General features: G+C 45.0%; 1 protein-coding gene across 1 annotated transcript in view; it reads right to left on the bottom strand.

Annotated features, from left to right (window-relative positions):
• LOC138540915 (vitellogenin-A2-like) overlaps positions 1-15,533 on the bottom strand; it is a 74,953-nt gene extending 59,420 nt beyond the window's left edge. Inside the window, exons 1-6 of the mRNA XM_069641717.1 lie at positions 15,455-15,533; positions 15,311-15,331; positions 11,758-11,909; positions 962-1,213; positions 656-817; positions 422-570 (exon numbers count right to left, since the gene is read on the bottom strand). Coding sequence (XP_069497818.1) covers positions 422-570; positions 656-817; positions 962-1,213; positions 11,758-11,909; positions 15,311-15,331; positions 15,455-15,494 — 776 coding nt within the window. The 5' untranslated portion in view covers positions 15,495-15,533. The remainder of the gene's footprint in view (positions 1-421; positions 571-655; positions 818-961; positions 1,214-11,757; positions 11,910-15,310; positions 15,332-15,454) is intronic.
• Between the last annotated feature and the right edge of the window lie 512 nt (positions 15,534-16,045).

Raw genomic sequence — 16,045 nt, 5'->3', positions numbered from 1 at the left:
CCTTTGACAGAAAGAGTGCATGTGGACTTAGATACTTGTGGAAAGTATATTAAGGCAGGAGCACTGCTTCTTTCTTATCATTGCCAATAAATCTCACCACACTGACACCAGTGCAGGAGCACGCAGTGGACATATCAAGTTAAACCAATACATCTACCGTTAACAAACAAACGGACATGATGAATTGCTTTTCATTCTCAGTTTGGTGGACATGGAAACATCTCCTTCTTGAGCAATTTACCTGAAAACATTGATTAATTTGGTTTAGTTACAGCAATGGTTCTATTTAGATTGTATAACAATCCTCTCCACGTCGAACTGCACCACGCGTCATTGCCCCTTTACGACTGCCCGCCATGGATCATCAGATGAGAAGGATGGCAAAACGAGAATTTGATTCAGCTGATCTGCTGACACCTACCTGGCTTTCATCACTCCGGCGCCATAGAGCTCATAGAACGGGGAGAAGTGATACACCTGCTCAGCTGTAGCTTCAGTGATCAGAGCGCCAACATCTTTATTCTTCATCTTGTACGTGAAGGTGACGGTTCCCCGCAGGTTCTTTCCTCGCTATTGATGAGAGCAAGAAGAAAGTTGTGATCATTCAGAAGAAATGTTCTTAATATCATTAATTAGATGTTGAGCTCAAGGTTACCTGTTGGCAGGTCCTGCAGGTCTCCATGTAGGCCATGCCGATGTTCTTCTCCACTTTTTGCTGGCAGTTGTTGAGGTCCCGGGATTTGATAACAATGATTTGATTGGCCTTTTTGTCTTCCTGGATTACATACCGTGTGTGGCAGACACCGGTTACTCCAGTCTGCAAGAAGCGGCGCAAAACAGTGACACTTCTCGGTTAAAATTAATTTGCACAATTGCACAAAAAATACATGTGAATTCAGCCTACTTGAGAAATATCATCCAAATGAAATGTCAGTATAATTAGAAAACGGTAGAAGCCAACCTCCTGTAAATCATAAACGTTCTGCGTCTTCTTCATGGTGAGTTGAAGCATGTTGATAATCCCTCTGTAGATATTAACAGCAGTTTCAGAAACATCTTCCATGGCGTAGATGGTTCCGACGCGTCCATTGCTGTACTCGAACTTGATCGGTCTGGTGAGCTGAGCGGCAAGCACCTGGGTCAGCTTCGAAGAGCGTGTGAATGGATCCTTGGGCCAGATGCCATTGTACTCCTTGATTTCCGGCGCTATGATCTGAAAATGAAAAAGGCACCACCAATCAGCCACTGTGTAAAGATGAATGACTGTAAACATACATGATGGTCCAGTTTAGACATGTGCAATGCCCCCACAATAAATAAGCTTAGTTAGTTCATGTAACACCTCGCACAATAACCACTTGCCCTGGTGTTGGTGATGTTCTGGCATTTTGATTTTGGACATGGGTGTTATATTTGAGGTAAGATTGTGGTTATCGGTATCACAATGTAACACAAGCTTTCAAATGCACTGTCACCACACCTTTGCTTGCCCCAACACTTGACATTTTTAGATGGCGGTCTTCTGCTAGAAAGGATCTCCATTAACGGTCTTATTCATCAGGCGTCATTGGCCATGAAGTGGGTGCAGGACCAGTGCTGCTCCTCAGCCAGTCGGCGACTGAGAAAGCTACCAGACAGTGATATGAATTTCTGTATTCTATTTGCATAGAACTAGGCTTTGTAGTTCAGAATCAATTCATGTGTTTTGTGACTCAAAGCATGAAGACGCGTGGTCACACTAGTGAGACAATGGTGCAAGGTAGCTCTGGTTTCTGTAGAGCACTGGCCAAATCAAATACCTTCTTATTGAAATGCGGCACAATGGGTCTGATTCACAAAGCGGTTTTCATTGGAAACATTCCATTGAAGGAGGCTTCCTAAATCAGGTCCCAATGCCTCTTAATACAACCAGTTCTGGAAGCAAAGACATGTTTTAACCTGTGTTGCTCTGTCATCCTGCTTCCAAGAAAACGCACTGGTCGGGTCAATAGGTCTTCTAGCGTCTTCCAATCCAGCCCTGGGTAACCAGTCACGGTGCCGTAACGTCTGACTGTGATGACTGAGCTGATCAGAAAAGTATTAGCCCAAATGAAAAAGGAAAGCCGCTCGGGGGTCTGCACCCTACACCACTACAGAAGCTTTGGACTGCGACTCCCAAAATCCATCATCATGGACTATGCTGCTCTGGGCTGGTGGTGGCAAGTATAGTCCAAAACATCTGGCGAGCCAAAGGTTGCAGATGCATACACGAGACTCCTCTCAGCAGTTATGCAAATGACCTATCGTCACCCGCCTTCAAGCTGTAGCTCATCTAAATTAACTCCTCCTCTTCCCACCAGTCAAATTGGATCCTGATCCCTATTCTAACACTGGCTCTGTGGTTAATTTTTTCAACCTAGATCCCTTTTCTTCTACGAGCTTGTGTTTATTCTTCAATCCACACTGGTATTTATTCATGTTGTGTCTTTTTGTACAGAATTGGGTGGAAGTGGCAGAAAGGCAAGACATGTGGCACAATGGGAACACAAATCACACAAATGAATACTTATTTTTCCAATTTCCCTTGCCACTTGCACTAGTAATGGCTGTTACAGTAGCAGGGCACCTTCTCTCATGTTGACATCTTTTTACACTTGATCTCTCCTGTAATTCCTGTTTTCGGCCTCTCTGCAGGTGGCAAGCATGGAGCAATGGTTGATAATTCCTTGTGATGAAATAACCTCTGCTCTGCAGGTGTATAAGAATGAGTAGTAGCTCTACCTCTACAAACCAACTAGCTTCTACAAACCAACAGTGATGCTAATCAGAAAGGTAAAGCAGACACCGTTAAGTTCTTTCCCTGTTGTGGTCACACGGGCCGAGGTACGGCTGTACTCTCATGAGGGGTGTGAAGGCGATTCATTAGCAACCCAAACAGTAAAGTATAATAGTTCAAAATAAACGGACAGTCCAATCAAGGAGCGATCTAAATAGATATGCTTTACTTAAACACACCATCTACAGGAATAACAGGGGGAGTGCACCTATTAAGGCTACAGGGCTGAGTAGGCAAGTTGTTAAATGGGAAGCCCTGGATAAAGAATTGTTTTTCCCAAGCCCCTATGAAGAAATACTGCCACTATTAGACACTATTTTAGATGAACATGCTCCTGATAATGTAAGAATTGTCAAACTTCGTGAAGAAATAATGTCTAGAATGGCACGCTTTTTTTCGTTAACCAAAGTCAATCAGAACTATAAAAAGGACGGGAAGCGAAACAACAGCTTTTTGCATGTCTTAAAGCGGGGGAAGGAAGGCCAGAGATGCCATCCGAATGGATTAAAGATCCTAAAAAGAGATGTTTGGTAAAAAGGAGAGGGAGTACTCTGAGTCACAGTGGCAAAAACTGCCCACAGCCATAAAACAGAAAGCACAGTTTTGGAACCTCATAAGGTCCGGGTGGAAGATCAAACACTTATTCAAGGTAATATACCAGAGCCACTTTAGTATGAGACTTTAGGAGCCTATATGCCGAAATACGATCATGTGATCAGCAGGTGGGGGATGGTGAGCTCTTGGGTGACTTATCCTCCAAGCACTTGGTCTATACGATTAATGAGGTTAAATTGGCCGTAGAGGCTCAGAAAAATAATAAGGCACCGGGTCCAGATAGTATCACGGCTGTCATTTATAAGACAATGCCACGGCTCGCTCCCTTCGCTCCCGTTCCCGCCACTTGGGGGCATGTTTTGGGGTTTCTTCCCTACTGGACATTTCCTCCAAACCTTATGCTACAGTGTCCTGATGAATTGGGAGCGCTAAAACCTTATTTCCCAAATTACTTCCCTTCCGGGTCCATTCCAGGTTTTTGGCAGCCAGCATGCTACTGCTACTTTAATCAAATGACTATGCTTCCCAGAATGCCTGGCTCACTGCCTCACCTCCTCCCTTGCAGGACAAGGCTGGGTGGAGGATAGGCAACACCTGTGGCTGCAGGTGCAGCAGGCGACACGCCTGAGGGGTGTGCTCGTTAAGCAGCTTTAAAAGCCTCAGTTTGCTTCAGTCCAGCGCTGGTCATTGTTGCAGCGTTCCTGTCGTGAATGGTCCCTTGTTCCTGGTTCCTAGTTTTTGTGCCCAGTTTCTAGTTAGTGTTTCCTGTTCCTTGTCCTGGAATTCGTATTTGTATGCCTAATTGATTTCTGCCTTTTGAAAAATCCTTTCTCCCTTTGTCTGCAGGCAGCCTTTCTCTGAGCTTTCCTTTTGCTGTAGCCCAATTGCCTGTGTTCACTGTTTCCTAGAAATTGTCCTTTGCTACTGAAAGACTTGTTGCATTAATCTTTCCTTTACAGGTTTAGTTTCCTGCCTTCTCACCTTGGATGGGTGGGAAAGTTTCCCTTTTGATATCGTTTTCACTGCTCCTGATCCTTGCCTTCTATTGGGATCCATGCCATGTTTTCCTTTACACTTTTACATTTATTTCCTATTTTATTATTAGGTGTGGGAAGCTGTTGTAACTAGCTCCTGTGTGATTATCTTTTGTTTTCCACACTGTACTATTCCTTCTTGCCTCTTGACTTGGGTTTAGGTATTTAGTCATCCTCACTCTTTGCCTTTAGTGCCTTCTGGGTTCTTGTTTGATTTACAGGGTTGTGGGTTAGTACTGACTTTTGAGTGGTCTTTCCGGTCCTCGTGAATACGGACATCCAAGTGGTCTTTCCGGTCTTCGTGAGTACTGGCATTCATGTGGTCATTCCGGTCCTTGTGAGTACTGTTTCCAAATTCTTTATTCAGTACCGTCTAGAGTGTCAGTTTACAGATTCTGTCCCTGCTTGCCCTCTACGTGGGCTTAGCGCTGTCAGTATCTGTAATAGCATAGTGGGTAAGGAGTTTGCCGACTTTCCTTTCAGTCATAAGGATATTCTAAGTGCTTACCCTACATTCCTTTTCATATAGTGGAATACACGAGTCTTGGGTATTGAATGCACGTTGTTATATTCAAGGTTGTTTACTGTGTATTTTGTGCACATTTCCCCTGCCATATCCATCGCCTTCTTCCTTTCCTAACAGAATGACCAGCCGTTGTTCCCGTTTGAACATGGCCAGATTACGAAGGAAAGGCAGCAAGGCCTCTAACAAGCTTATACAGAAAGCTTCCCTTACTATTACCCGTGAAAATCGAATCTCTGCTCCTGACTTAAATGAACTCCTTGACACGAATGGGTATTTACGTGCAAAGTATTTTACCCACTGGGTGGCCCATCCTACATTGCCTGATCCTAGCTCTGTCTTTAATTTTGATCCAGAGTCTATGTCCGCACAAGCCTTAGCAGTGGAAAACAACACACTGCTAGAATTTATACACACAAGTACCTCTGTTATTGAACCCCATGACTCCGGTTGTGCTTTACCTCAGATTGAACAGTTTCATGATTTAAGCATGAAGAATGGAGGGGTTCCTTGCATATCTTCTGTTTTCTGCCCTCAGTCTACAGCTTACTCCTCTGCACAGGTTCTTACTGTGGTCTCTAATGCCAAGGGGTCTGATGCCAATAGTCTGCTTAAAAGAAACACAGACCACGTCGGTAAGAGAGAGTATAGATCACAAGACCTGCATGCAGTAGATGACAATATACAATCAGTGCACTTCCAGATGGCTAGGGCAGGATCCAGCCCTGATGCCACCATGCCTTCCCCTGTGCCTACTGATAGGGATGTACAGTTAATGCGGGACATGCTAAAAGCAGAACTTGAGGAGTTAAAACAAGAATACATTTCCTTAAAAGAGGAGAATAAGATGTTACAGTCTTTTCTGAATACACCTCCAACTTTATCCGTTGATGAAGTGAATACTGTTCAGTCCCTGAGTGCAGAGACTTTTGTAAATCATGATACTTGTCAATATGTAAGATCTATTGGGAGTGAAAGTCTTTTTTCAAGCACAGTGCTTATTCAGGGCACAGGTTCTGACAACTGTCCTACCGTTTGTCAGGAATTGCTGTTAGCTGAAGATTCACAAGCCACTCCTTTACCTGAGGCTTCCTGTGTAGCAGTTTGTCATAACTCTGAGCTTGAACACATACATGCTTCTGATTTCCAAACACAATCCACAATGGTGGCATACACAGAATCAGTCACAACTGTAGGCTTAGGTTCTGCCCTTGATCTAGCTGCTGAGACTGAAGTAGACATTCAAGCTGATGTGGAAAACGATGCTACCTCTGTGTTCGCTCTTCCTTCTGCCAATTTCGGTCACTACGAGCAGTCAAAGACAGTGCAGAATTCATGTTTTGATGGACTCATTCCACAGATTACTGAACCAAAAACCCGGCAGGCGATCCCTGAACTGTTGATTGTTAATCAGCCACTTTCAGAAGCTAAGACAGAGGAATGGTCAATTGACGAAATCCTGATTAACAGAGACTTTACTATGGTGATTCCTCTGGTTGATTTTGACTTCTACAAAGGAAGAGACTCTGTGTCATCCACTAAGGAGAGGGACGGCAGGGGTACAGCTCAGACTTTGGTTACTGGTGCCAAGGGGTCAACTGCCTTAAAGGGGCTTTCCATTCCTGAACCACAAGTGTGTCTGTCGACTTCTGGGACTTCAGACTGTCCTCCTACTACCATTGACTCTTCAATAATCCTGTCCACAGCTCTGCAGTCATCGTTGGCACACGTATCTTCGATCAATAAAAAAGTGCTATGTCTGCCAGTCACCCAAGAGCCTTCACCATGTACGCAGTCAGAGCCAAAGACCTTGACAAGTTTGTCTTCAGCTAACAAGACGGCTCCAGCCTGCATGCCCTCAGCCTCAGAATTTCCTCTGGCATGTCTGTCTTTGGCTACAGTGACTCATCCAGCAGATTATCCTTCAGCCATGGAGCCTCCGGTAGTACATTCTAAGTGCATGTCTTCGGTCCCAGAGCCTACTGCTAGTTTGGCTTCAGTTCATGAGAGACCTGTATCCTGCTCAGCCTCGCTGCCAATATCGGAGGTGTACCTGTCTACACTGTCAGATCCTGCTGCATATTCTTCTGCTCCAGAGATTCCTCCTGAATCCCAACCATTTACTGATGAACGTCCATCTTGCCCTTCTTATGCTTCAGGGGGATCACCAGAATGTCTGCCTTCTACACAAAACAATTCTCCCAACTACTTGACTGTAGCATCAGCGCCTCCCGAATATGCAACATCTGAGCCTGAGACTTCTGCCAGCTCTCTCTTCAAAAACATCAAGCCGGCTCACGACTCGGGAGGGCCTTACATGCGAGGCCGCTGGACTTGCCTGGAGTATTACGAGAGAGAAACGGATGCCATCCGCCACGGCCCAGTCACCGAACGAGTAGCCGACCAGGATAGCGGGCTGGACGGTCCGCGTTTGGAGTCCGGTTTGGATCAACCGCTTGACAACCCTTTTGTTGCCGGATCCCACATGAACCTGAGGGAAGGGACGGGCACGGCCTTCCAGCTGCAGCGCCAGTTGGGTGCTAGTAGCCAAAGGAGGGGAATGTCTGCTGCAGTTCAAGATGTGCCTGTTTTTGCTCCCGCTGCTAGTATGCCTGATGTTCCGAGTACTGTGTCTAACACTCCTATCAGTATGCCAAACGTTCCTGCGGTTGTATCCCACGTGCAACAAGGTGGCTACTTGACTGGCTACATGACTGTCAACGGGAGTGCCAGCCTCGTACAACCCATTGGATCTCCAGACCTCCAAGGCATGGAACTTATGCAGGCGAATCTTTGTCACTTTCAACCACAAACCTTTACCCAGATGGATGACAGAGTATCCGAACCTCTACCTCAGCCGCCACCTTCCTCTTCCGAACATAAACATTTCCTGAAACCTGCTGTTTCCTCACCTCCTGTGTGTCCACTCTCGGCAGTGAGGCTAACAGAACTTCTACCGTTGTCTAAGGCATGTAGCACCAGCCTGCCTCTCTCCTCAAAGATGCATGCATATCCTCTTCCAGTGACTAAGCTTCCTGGACCTTCCAACTCTGCTTCGGGTCCTGCAAGTCCTTCATGCCTTTCTTCGACCCATGAGTCTCTTCCTCACCGAAAACCCGCCTATGGCTCTTATAGACTGCGGCCTGATTCTATTCATTCCAGTCCTTCTGCTTCTGCCCGTGGGTCATCGTTTCCGTCAGTGCCACTTCTGAAGACAAAGCGCTCCTGTCATGGAAAGAAGATGTTTTGTGCGAGTAACGGCCGCCTGGAGTCGGCCGTGGGAGGGGGTATAGTGTCACGGCTCGCTCCCTTCGCTCCCGTTCCCGCCACTTGGGGGCATGTTTTGGGGTTTCTTCCCTACTGGACATTTCCTCCGAACCTTATGCTACAGTGTCCTGATGAATTGGGAGCGCTAAAACCTTATTTCCCAAATTACTTCCCTTCCGGATCCATTCCAGGTTTTTGGCAGCCAGCATGCTACTGCTACTTTAATCAAATGACTATGCTTCCCAGAATGCCTGGCTCACTGCCTCACCTCCTCCCTTGCAGGACAAGGCTGGGTGGAGGATAGGCAACACCTGTGGCTGCAGGTGCAGCAGGCGACACGCCTGAGGGGTGTGCTCGTTAAGCAGCTTTAAAAGCCTCAGTTTGCTTCAGTCCAGCGCTGGTCATTGTTGCAGCGTTCCTGTCGTGACTGGTCCCTTGTTCCTGGTTCCTAGTTTTTGTGCCCAGTTTCTAGTTAGTGTTTCCTGTTCCTTGTCCTGGAATTCGTATTTGTATGCCTAATTGATTTCTGCCTTTTGGAAAACCCTTTCTCCCTTTCTCTGTCTGCAGGCAGCCTTTCTCTGAGCTTTCCTTTTGCTGTAGCCCAATTGCCTGTGTTCACTGTTTCCTAGAAATTGTCCTTTGCTACTGAAAGACTTGTTGCATTAATCTTTCCTTTACAGGTTTAGTTTCCTGCCTTCTCACCTTGGATGGGTGGGAAAGTTTCCCTTTTGATATCGTTTTCACTGCTCCTGATCCTTGCCTTCTATTGGGATCCATGCCATGTTTTCCTTTACACTTTTACATTTATTTCCTATTTTATTATTAGGTGTGGGAAGCTGTTGTAACTAGCTCCTGTGTGATTATCTTTTGTTTTCCACACTGTACTATTCCTTCTTGCCTCTTGACTTGGGTTTAGGTATTTAGTCATCCTCACTCTTTGCCTTTAGTGCCTTCTGGGTTCTTGTTTGATTTACAGGGTTGTGGGTTAGTACTGACTTTTGAGTGGTCTTTCCGGTCCTCGTGAATACGGACATCCAAGTGGTCTTTCCGGTCTTCGTGAGTACTGGCATTCATGTGGTCATTCCGGTCCTTGTGAGTACTGTTTCCAAATTCTTTATTCAGTACCGTCTAGAGTGTCAGCTTACAGATTCTGTCCCTGCTTGCCCTCTACGTGGGCTTAGCGCTGTCAGTATCTGTAATAGCATAGTGGGTAAGGAGTTTGCCGACTTTCCTTTCAGTCATAAGGATATTCTAAGTGCTTACCCTACATTCCTTTTCATATAGTGGTATACACGAGTCTTGGGTATTGAATGCACGTTGTTATATTCAAGGTTGTTTACTGTGTATTTTGTGCACATTTCCCCTGCCATATCCATCGCCTTCTTCCTTTCCTAACAGACAAGACCTTTAATGTGGATGCCTTATTTAAGCTGACTATTTAATGTGCTAAGTGCAAGTAGAACACCACCCGCAACATGGACACATGCAGAAATCATCCCCATTTATAAAAAGGGAGGAAGAGAGGGGCACTCACTTTATCGACCAGTATCTTTAATGGATGCAGGAGGCAGGATTCATGCACAAGCACTGCTGGTCCACCTAGAAGAGTGGGTGCAGGAAACATGGCAGATCAACCACCTACCAGCATGATACCAAACAGTGATGAGCACAGTGGATCAGTCCTTTTGCTTGCAGCTGCTGGTCGACAAATATATATGTCTCAGAAAATTATACCTGTACGTCGTGTCCGTCAACTTGCAGACTGCTTTCGTGATGTCTTGGATACCCAGACCCTCAAAGTTCTGGGTATTCAATCGACATTACTCTCGGCATTGTTAATATTGTATTCAAGTTATGAAGCCTCGGTAAGATGGAATACAAATGGGGAGTTAGCCAGACCCTTTCTGATCCAAAAAGGAGTCCCCCAGAGCTGCGTCCTGGCCCCAAAATTGCTCTGTGCATTAATTAATGGAGTAATAAATCAAATGCTGGCAATGCCAACTGATGCCCATACCATGGGTAAACAAGATATCCAATCCTACTATTTGCGGATGACGTAGTATTAATCTCCCTGTCACCCATGGGCTGAAAGAAGCAATTTGCCCTCTTTGATACATTTTGAGTAGAGAATGGACTGAAGATAAATATAAAAATAACTAAAACAATGGTATTTGGCGGGAACATAAAAAAGATTCTGAGGCTACACAGCGGTCAAACTGTTGAGCTAAATGAGCAAGTAAAATCTTATGATTAGTTGGGACTAACAATGACCGAAAAAGGGAACTGGGGGAGCCAGATTGACATGGCAGGGGGGAGTGCTGTCAAGATCCAGTAACGTGATTGCAGGGTCTGAGTGAAACAACGCTGATGGGGCAGCGAGTTTAAGAACAGACGTTTACAGGTTACAAGCACGTCACGCAGTCCTACATGGGTCTGAATTATGGGGATTCATAAATTCCACTGCGTTATATCCCATGGAGACCAGGTTCCAAAAGAGTATTCCTGGCCTGCCCGCATTGACTTCCACAGCACCCTTACATATGGAAGTGGGGTTGCAGGAGACAGAGTATGTAACACAATAGAACTCACTCCTACATTGGGTTTCATTCTGGAGCTCACCTACAGGGAGGCCTGGAACGACCTTCTATCTCAGGAAGGCGGTCAAACAGGAAGATGGTGCCATTATATTAAAACAGCACTGTGCCGCGTGCTATGTGTGAGGATCTCTGGTATAGATCGAAACCATGAACAACACCTCCAAGGGCTTAGTGAAGAGAATGCCCAAGCTAACCGAGGAAGAGAGTACTAAGGCCAGGCTTATGAATCCGCAAACTCTACATTTCTATTGGACCAGGACATCTACATGTGGTGCTGAATGGTACGTACGCACACTTAGAAACCACTGGAACTGTAGTATGTCTAATGTGAGCCACTGCGATAATGTAACAGCTGAGAATGTTGATACTTTCTTTTACCTTGTGGATCTTATTCAAACTTAAGAACGTTGTGCTTGAAGCAGATATTTCTGAAGTATGGAATTAGATCTTGTATTAGATCTTGCATTCTGCTATCTAACAGACCAAGAATTTACAGTATTTGCTTTGATGAAATGTATTTATAGAGCCTGGCCAATAAGGCAGAGAGTGCTGCCCTTAGCCGCGTGACACACTTAATTAGGACTGCTATAGATAAAGAAATGATTGTCTAGACCTGTAAAGATATGTTTATGTTAACCCATTATTAGTACGTGGTGCATATTCAGCTACAATCAAGTTTTTAAGAAAATATTTTTGTATGTTTCCTTATATATGATGCTGTTTTCTGTCAAGTAAGCACTGTGGTGTTGCGCAGCTATGTCCGCACTATATATAACCCAGCACATACACACAGCACCAACAAGTAAGAATAAGGTATTTAAAACAGTAGAGCATCTAGAAACCTCACACCAGTCTGCCACACAGTTTTACAAGTTTTAAAACATAAAAGTTGTCTTTTTTCGAAGTTTGAACTGCTTGATGCTTTTACAGCCAGTTGATGCAAGCTATAGAATGTGCCTCCCTTACCTTGAGAAGATATGACTTTTGGGCAAACCCACTGATCTCCACCTTGCAGTTCACCTTCACTCCAGATTTGGCCAAACCATTTTCGGGCAGTCCATTCAGAATCACGGCCTCGTAGTTGTATACGTAAGTCTTGCTTTCACTGAAGGCAGGTTCTAGAACAAGAAAGGCTCCATTGGTTGCTTCGAAACAGATGGATGGAGCCGGTGCACGTTTACCCCAGTCACACTTCTTGAAGCAGAACCCCTTTGTTAACCTAGCACACAAAGAATCATGCTTTCTCTGTTGGAACAACTCTTTATGGCAGGGGGCTTCCTTGAGGGTTCATTTAGAACCTTAAAAGGCTTTCTGATTGGGAACAAGGGCAAACTTAATGGTATTTCAACCATTTGGACGTCTACCAAAATGGAAATTGGTGAGTCAATGGGTGGAAAACTCTGACTATTTTCAAAGAGGCTTTACACATTTTTGTAAGTACAATGTGACATTGTCTAACTGGACCTCTAATCTGCCTTTATGTGCAAGTTCATCGGGACGTATTTAGAAAGAGCAAGATCCAGACACTGTCCAGATCAGCAGGACTTAACACTTAGGCTTTGAGATATCATATAAGCTGCAGCAGAACTGAACCCTGAGTAGTTGTCAGATGTTTTGAGCGTCTCAAGGATTTCATCCCTTGCCAAGCCAAACAATCACCGCTCTTTATCTCCTTTGTGTCATCAGCATGCAATAGTACATACTCCCAGGTAACACCAACACTTCTACTTCTTTGCACTGACAATCTTAAAGAATCCATGTCTCTTTCCTTAGAGAGAACCTACTCTAGGATGAATAACTGCGAGCTCAGGGGCGGTACTGAACAAAGTCAGCATGCCATCTTTTGCATCAATGGATGGCCGGTTCAAAAACATGCAAACTGCCAGGACTCTTGGACTTTGATGTTTAGAACCATCAACGCTCCACAAAGCAGGCACCAGCAGTGGTCAAGCATGGGTCTGCATTAGTTACTTCCTGCCGAAGGAGTTTGAAAATGGATTGCCTGAGAGGCCACCCATGTCTACTGCAGTTGAGACACAATAGTTCAACACAACACCAAGTGTGAACTCCAACCACTCCAAGTCGTGTGCGCAAGACTTTATATTTGTGACCAGAAAATGCAAACAGATGTGGTACACCAGCTCACTGTATTTGAGCCCAAATCTAGGATCGATCTGCAGATGACATGTTGAATATGCAGTCAGGCTTGCTCAGCATTTCAATCTTACTGAGTCAGTGAATGACACCAGTTAGTCATTAAATGTCAGCCACATGTTATTTTGTTTAGCTTCATCACTGGAGAATCATACGTGTCTTTTTCATCTATGTAACCCAGGACAACAACTAACAGTTAATATTTGAGCGAAATTCAAGTTAAATGTCTGAACGTGGCCACATTTTCCCTCCTGAAGAGTCAGGATATCACCACCACAGGTGTGCCACATCACCCACTTCCTTGCCGCTTCTCCAGCACAAGGGTTTTACGCCGGGAGCTTATTACTTGAAAGACTAAGGTTTAGACACCACTTCTACAAGTCCTTCATGCACCTTCGGTAATCGTGGCACATTGCGAGGACCTAACCACTCTTTAGTGAATATGTTGGCAGCAATCCTCTGGGAGGGCACTTGTAAGTCAATTTTCTGATCTGTCCACATATTTCATTGTGGTTCCAACTGTGCCCCCTTAGGATATTTGCTACGGAGTGGAAATATGTTTTTTTTCTTAATCACATCCTCTAATAGATTTCCCTGTGAAGAAGGCTTTTCAAAACTTTCTATTAATTATCCACTTTGCCAGCTGGGCATAGTGGAAGTGTTCTTTAGTATTTAGCCAGTAACTCTCTTTTCCTTGTCCCGGCATAATAAACCGTGCTTCTTCTAGAATGTTTCCAACCCTCGTGAATCTTCCTCTAGCTCATTTGGAAATGGCTGTGGGGGAAAAAGGGTGGAGTGAACTACTGGTTCCAGAAAGCCAGGGTCAAAGGAGCCTTGAAGGCTATAATCGCAAATAACCTGTTTGCTCTAACAAGGTTCCTCAACCTGCGGCTGTCCAGGTGTTTTGGACTACGACTCCCACAACCCCTGGCCATTTACTGTACTGGCTAGGGCTGATGGTCGTTGCAGTCCAAAATTACCTGCAGACTCCTGTAACTGCCTAACTTAGTCGGGATGGTTTTAGTTGGTTCTAAGCATTCTCCTTCTGTCTGCCATTTACAGCAAACTGGTTTAAAGCTGAAGGATAGTGGTAGCACGCAATATACAACAAGTTGTCATTTTTACTATTATTAATATCTTATTAATATTACAAACGACTATTCATATTATATATTGCACATCACTTGCTAGATTGGTTCACTCTATAGCACGAAAGGCACAGCTGGGTGAGGCGAGCGTACCAGCTAAGCAGAAAGCAAAGCCGACCATAGCACGCCATATTCATGGACTCTTAGGCCACAATGATGCCTTTGGCTGTGGACAGGAGAGCCTTGTCCTAGGGTGCCCTGTTCCACCACCTGCTACTGAGCTTCATGATCTCCTGCTAGTGCATTGACATTCGCTGAGGACCCCTCTTTTCTCTTTTTCTTCTTTTTCTGGCTCACTTCATTCAACTGTCCTGAAATGACTTTCTGCTATACATCTCTGGAGGTTTTCACACATCCCCCATCTCAACCTCTCAAAAACCCGAGCTCCTCATTTTCCCCCACTGCCACCATTCCACCACCCATTCCATTCCTCCTCCTTTTTCCAAAGTCGTCTGAAACTCACCTTCTTTCTACCCTCTTTAATAACTGAATGCACCATCTACTTCCCTCCTTTTGCTTCTCTGAATTCATTCTCATGGGACCAAGCACAGGATACTGTTTTTAATTAACTTGCTCAGGGCTTTGGTGAAAGCGCTCTAAAGCTCCCAATAAGTACATATAGACTAAACCCAGTCATGCGTTCAGAATTTCCACAAGGAAGGCTAGTGTAAGACAAGTACATCTGACCTAGATACCATTGGTGTTTTCATTAGTGCTGGTCACTAACAAGTATCCTTCTTCCAATGCAAGAGATTTCACCAGCACCCAACATCTCAAGCTATTCTTCCATTAAATCAAAGTACATTCAGTTACTCTTTACCTTCCCCATTGGGGAGAATAGGTTTCGAGCTCAAGATGTTGGAATTTGTAACTGTAATTGGTTATTTATAACGCGCTTAATACTCGGAGGTTCCTAAGTGCCGACCCAGGGATCGAATCTGTGTTGCTCCGGGTCGTCTTGCTTCCAAGGTGAGCACATTGCCCCTGAGCTATCCTCCCAAGACAAGAGTATTCAGAACAGCTGGGCCAGGCAAGCTCTCATGGACCGAAGGCTATACCAAAGGGGTAAGCCCACCTCACCCTCTCCACCCCTCACCCACAGAGTTCTGAATCTCCTCGTTACTCACCAAGCCCTGCCACTTCTCTAATTAGACCTAATAGCCCCACAATTCTTCAGTGCGAATTCCCTGACCAAAGCACAAGGAAAGAAGACTTACCATGGTTAAGCTGCTCACTGCCTGTGGGACATAAACGAAAAGCATGTGTGAGAGACAGCACTGCACCCCAATGCTGAACATTCCCCATTCAGTCATTCCTTGCCGAAGAGGGGGACCCAAGTAAAGAAAGGTGAGCACACTTACCCACGAGGGTGAGCAGAAGCGCTAGGATGATTCCCTTCATGATGGTGGTAACTGGTGATCAGAGGAAAACCGGTGGCTTTTATAGTGGGCGTTCACGCAATAGGTGGTCAGGAGCCAAGCTCCTTTCCCGCAAATGATTAACTTTAGGTTCTATTAGTTAAATATTATATCAACACACGCCTCCCTCTGAGCTCCCCCCTGACCCCTTGCTGCAGCCACATGTTTGTTTTAGTGCACTGACGTGTCGGGATGCAATCCAGAGATTGGAGGCATCGATTGCTTTTCTTTGCTGAGACGGGTCCTGTGATTGCTATATCAATCAGTTCATATATTGATCTATACATATAGTGAAAACACTGCAGTTTGGAGCAATGCTAAGTTTAAAGGATACATGAAAAGTAACTGCTTCACCAGAATGTTTCCTATGGTAACTTTGACTAACTCTTGACTTAATCCTGGAGAGAGGACATTCGATTGGCAAAGGAGATGCAGTGTACAGCCAAAGCCTGCACACTCTGCTGCTCCCCAGCCAGGTTTGCATCTCCAAGACACACATGCACGTAATTACCTGACTTACTCCTGACTTTCTCC

This window comes from Ambystoma mexicanum, chromosome 1q, assembly GCF_040938575.1.
Source record: "Ambystoma mexicanum isolate Mex_15411 chromosome 1q, UKY_AmexF1_1, whole genome shotgun sequence".
NCBI lineage: Eukaryota > Metazoa > Chordata > Amphibia > Caudata > Ambystomatidae > Ambystoma > Ambystoma mexicanum.
Note: the sequence above shows the minus strand (reverse complement) of the source record. Positions and strands in the feature narration are given on the sequence as shown.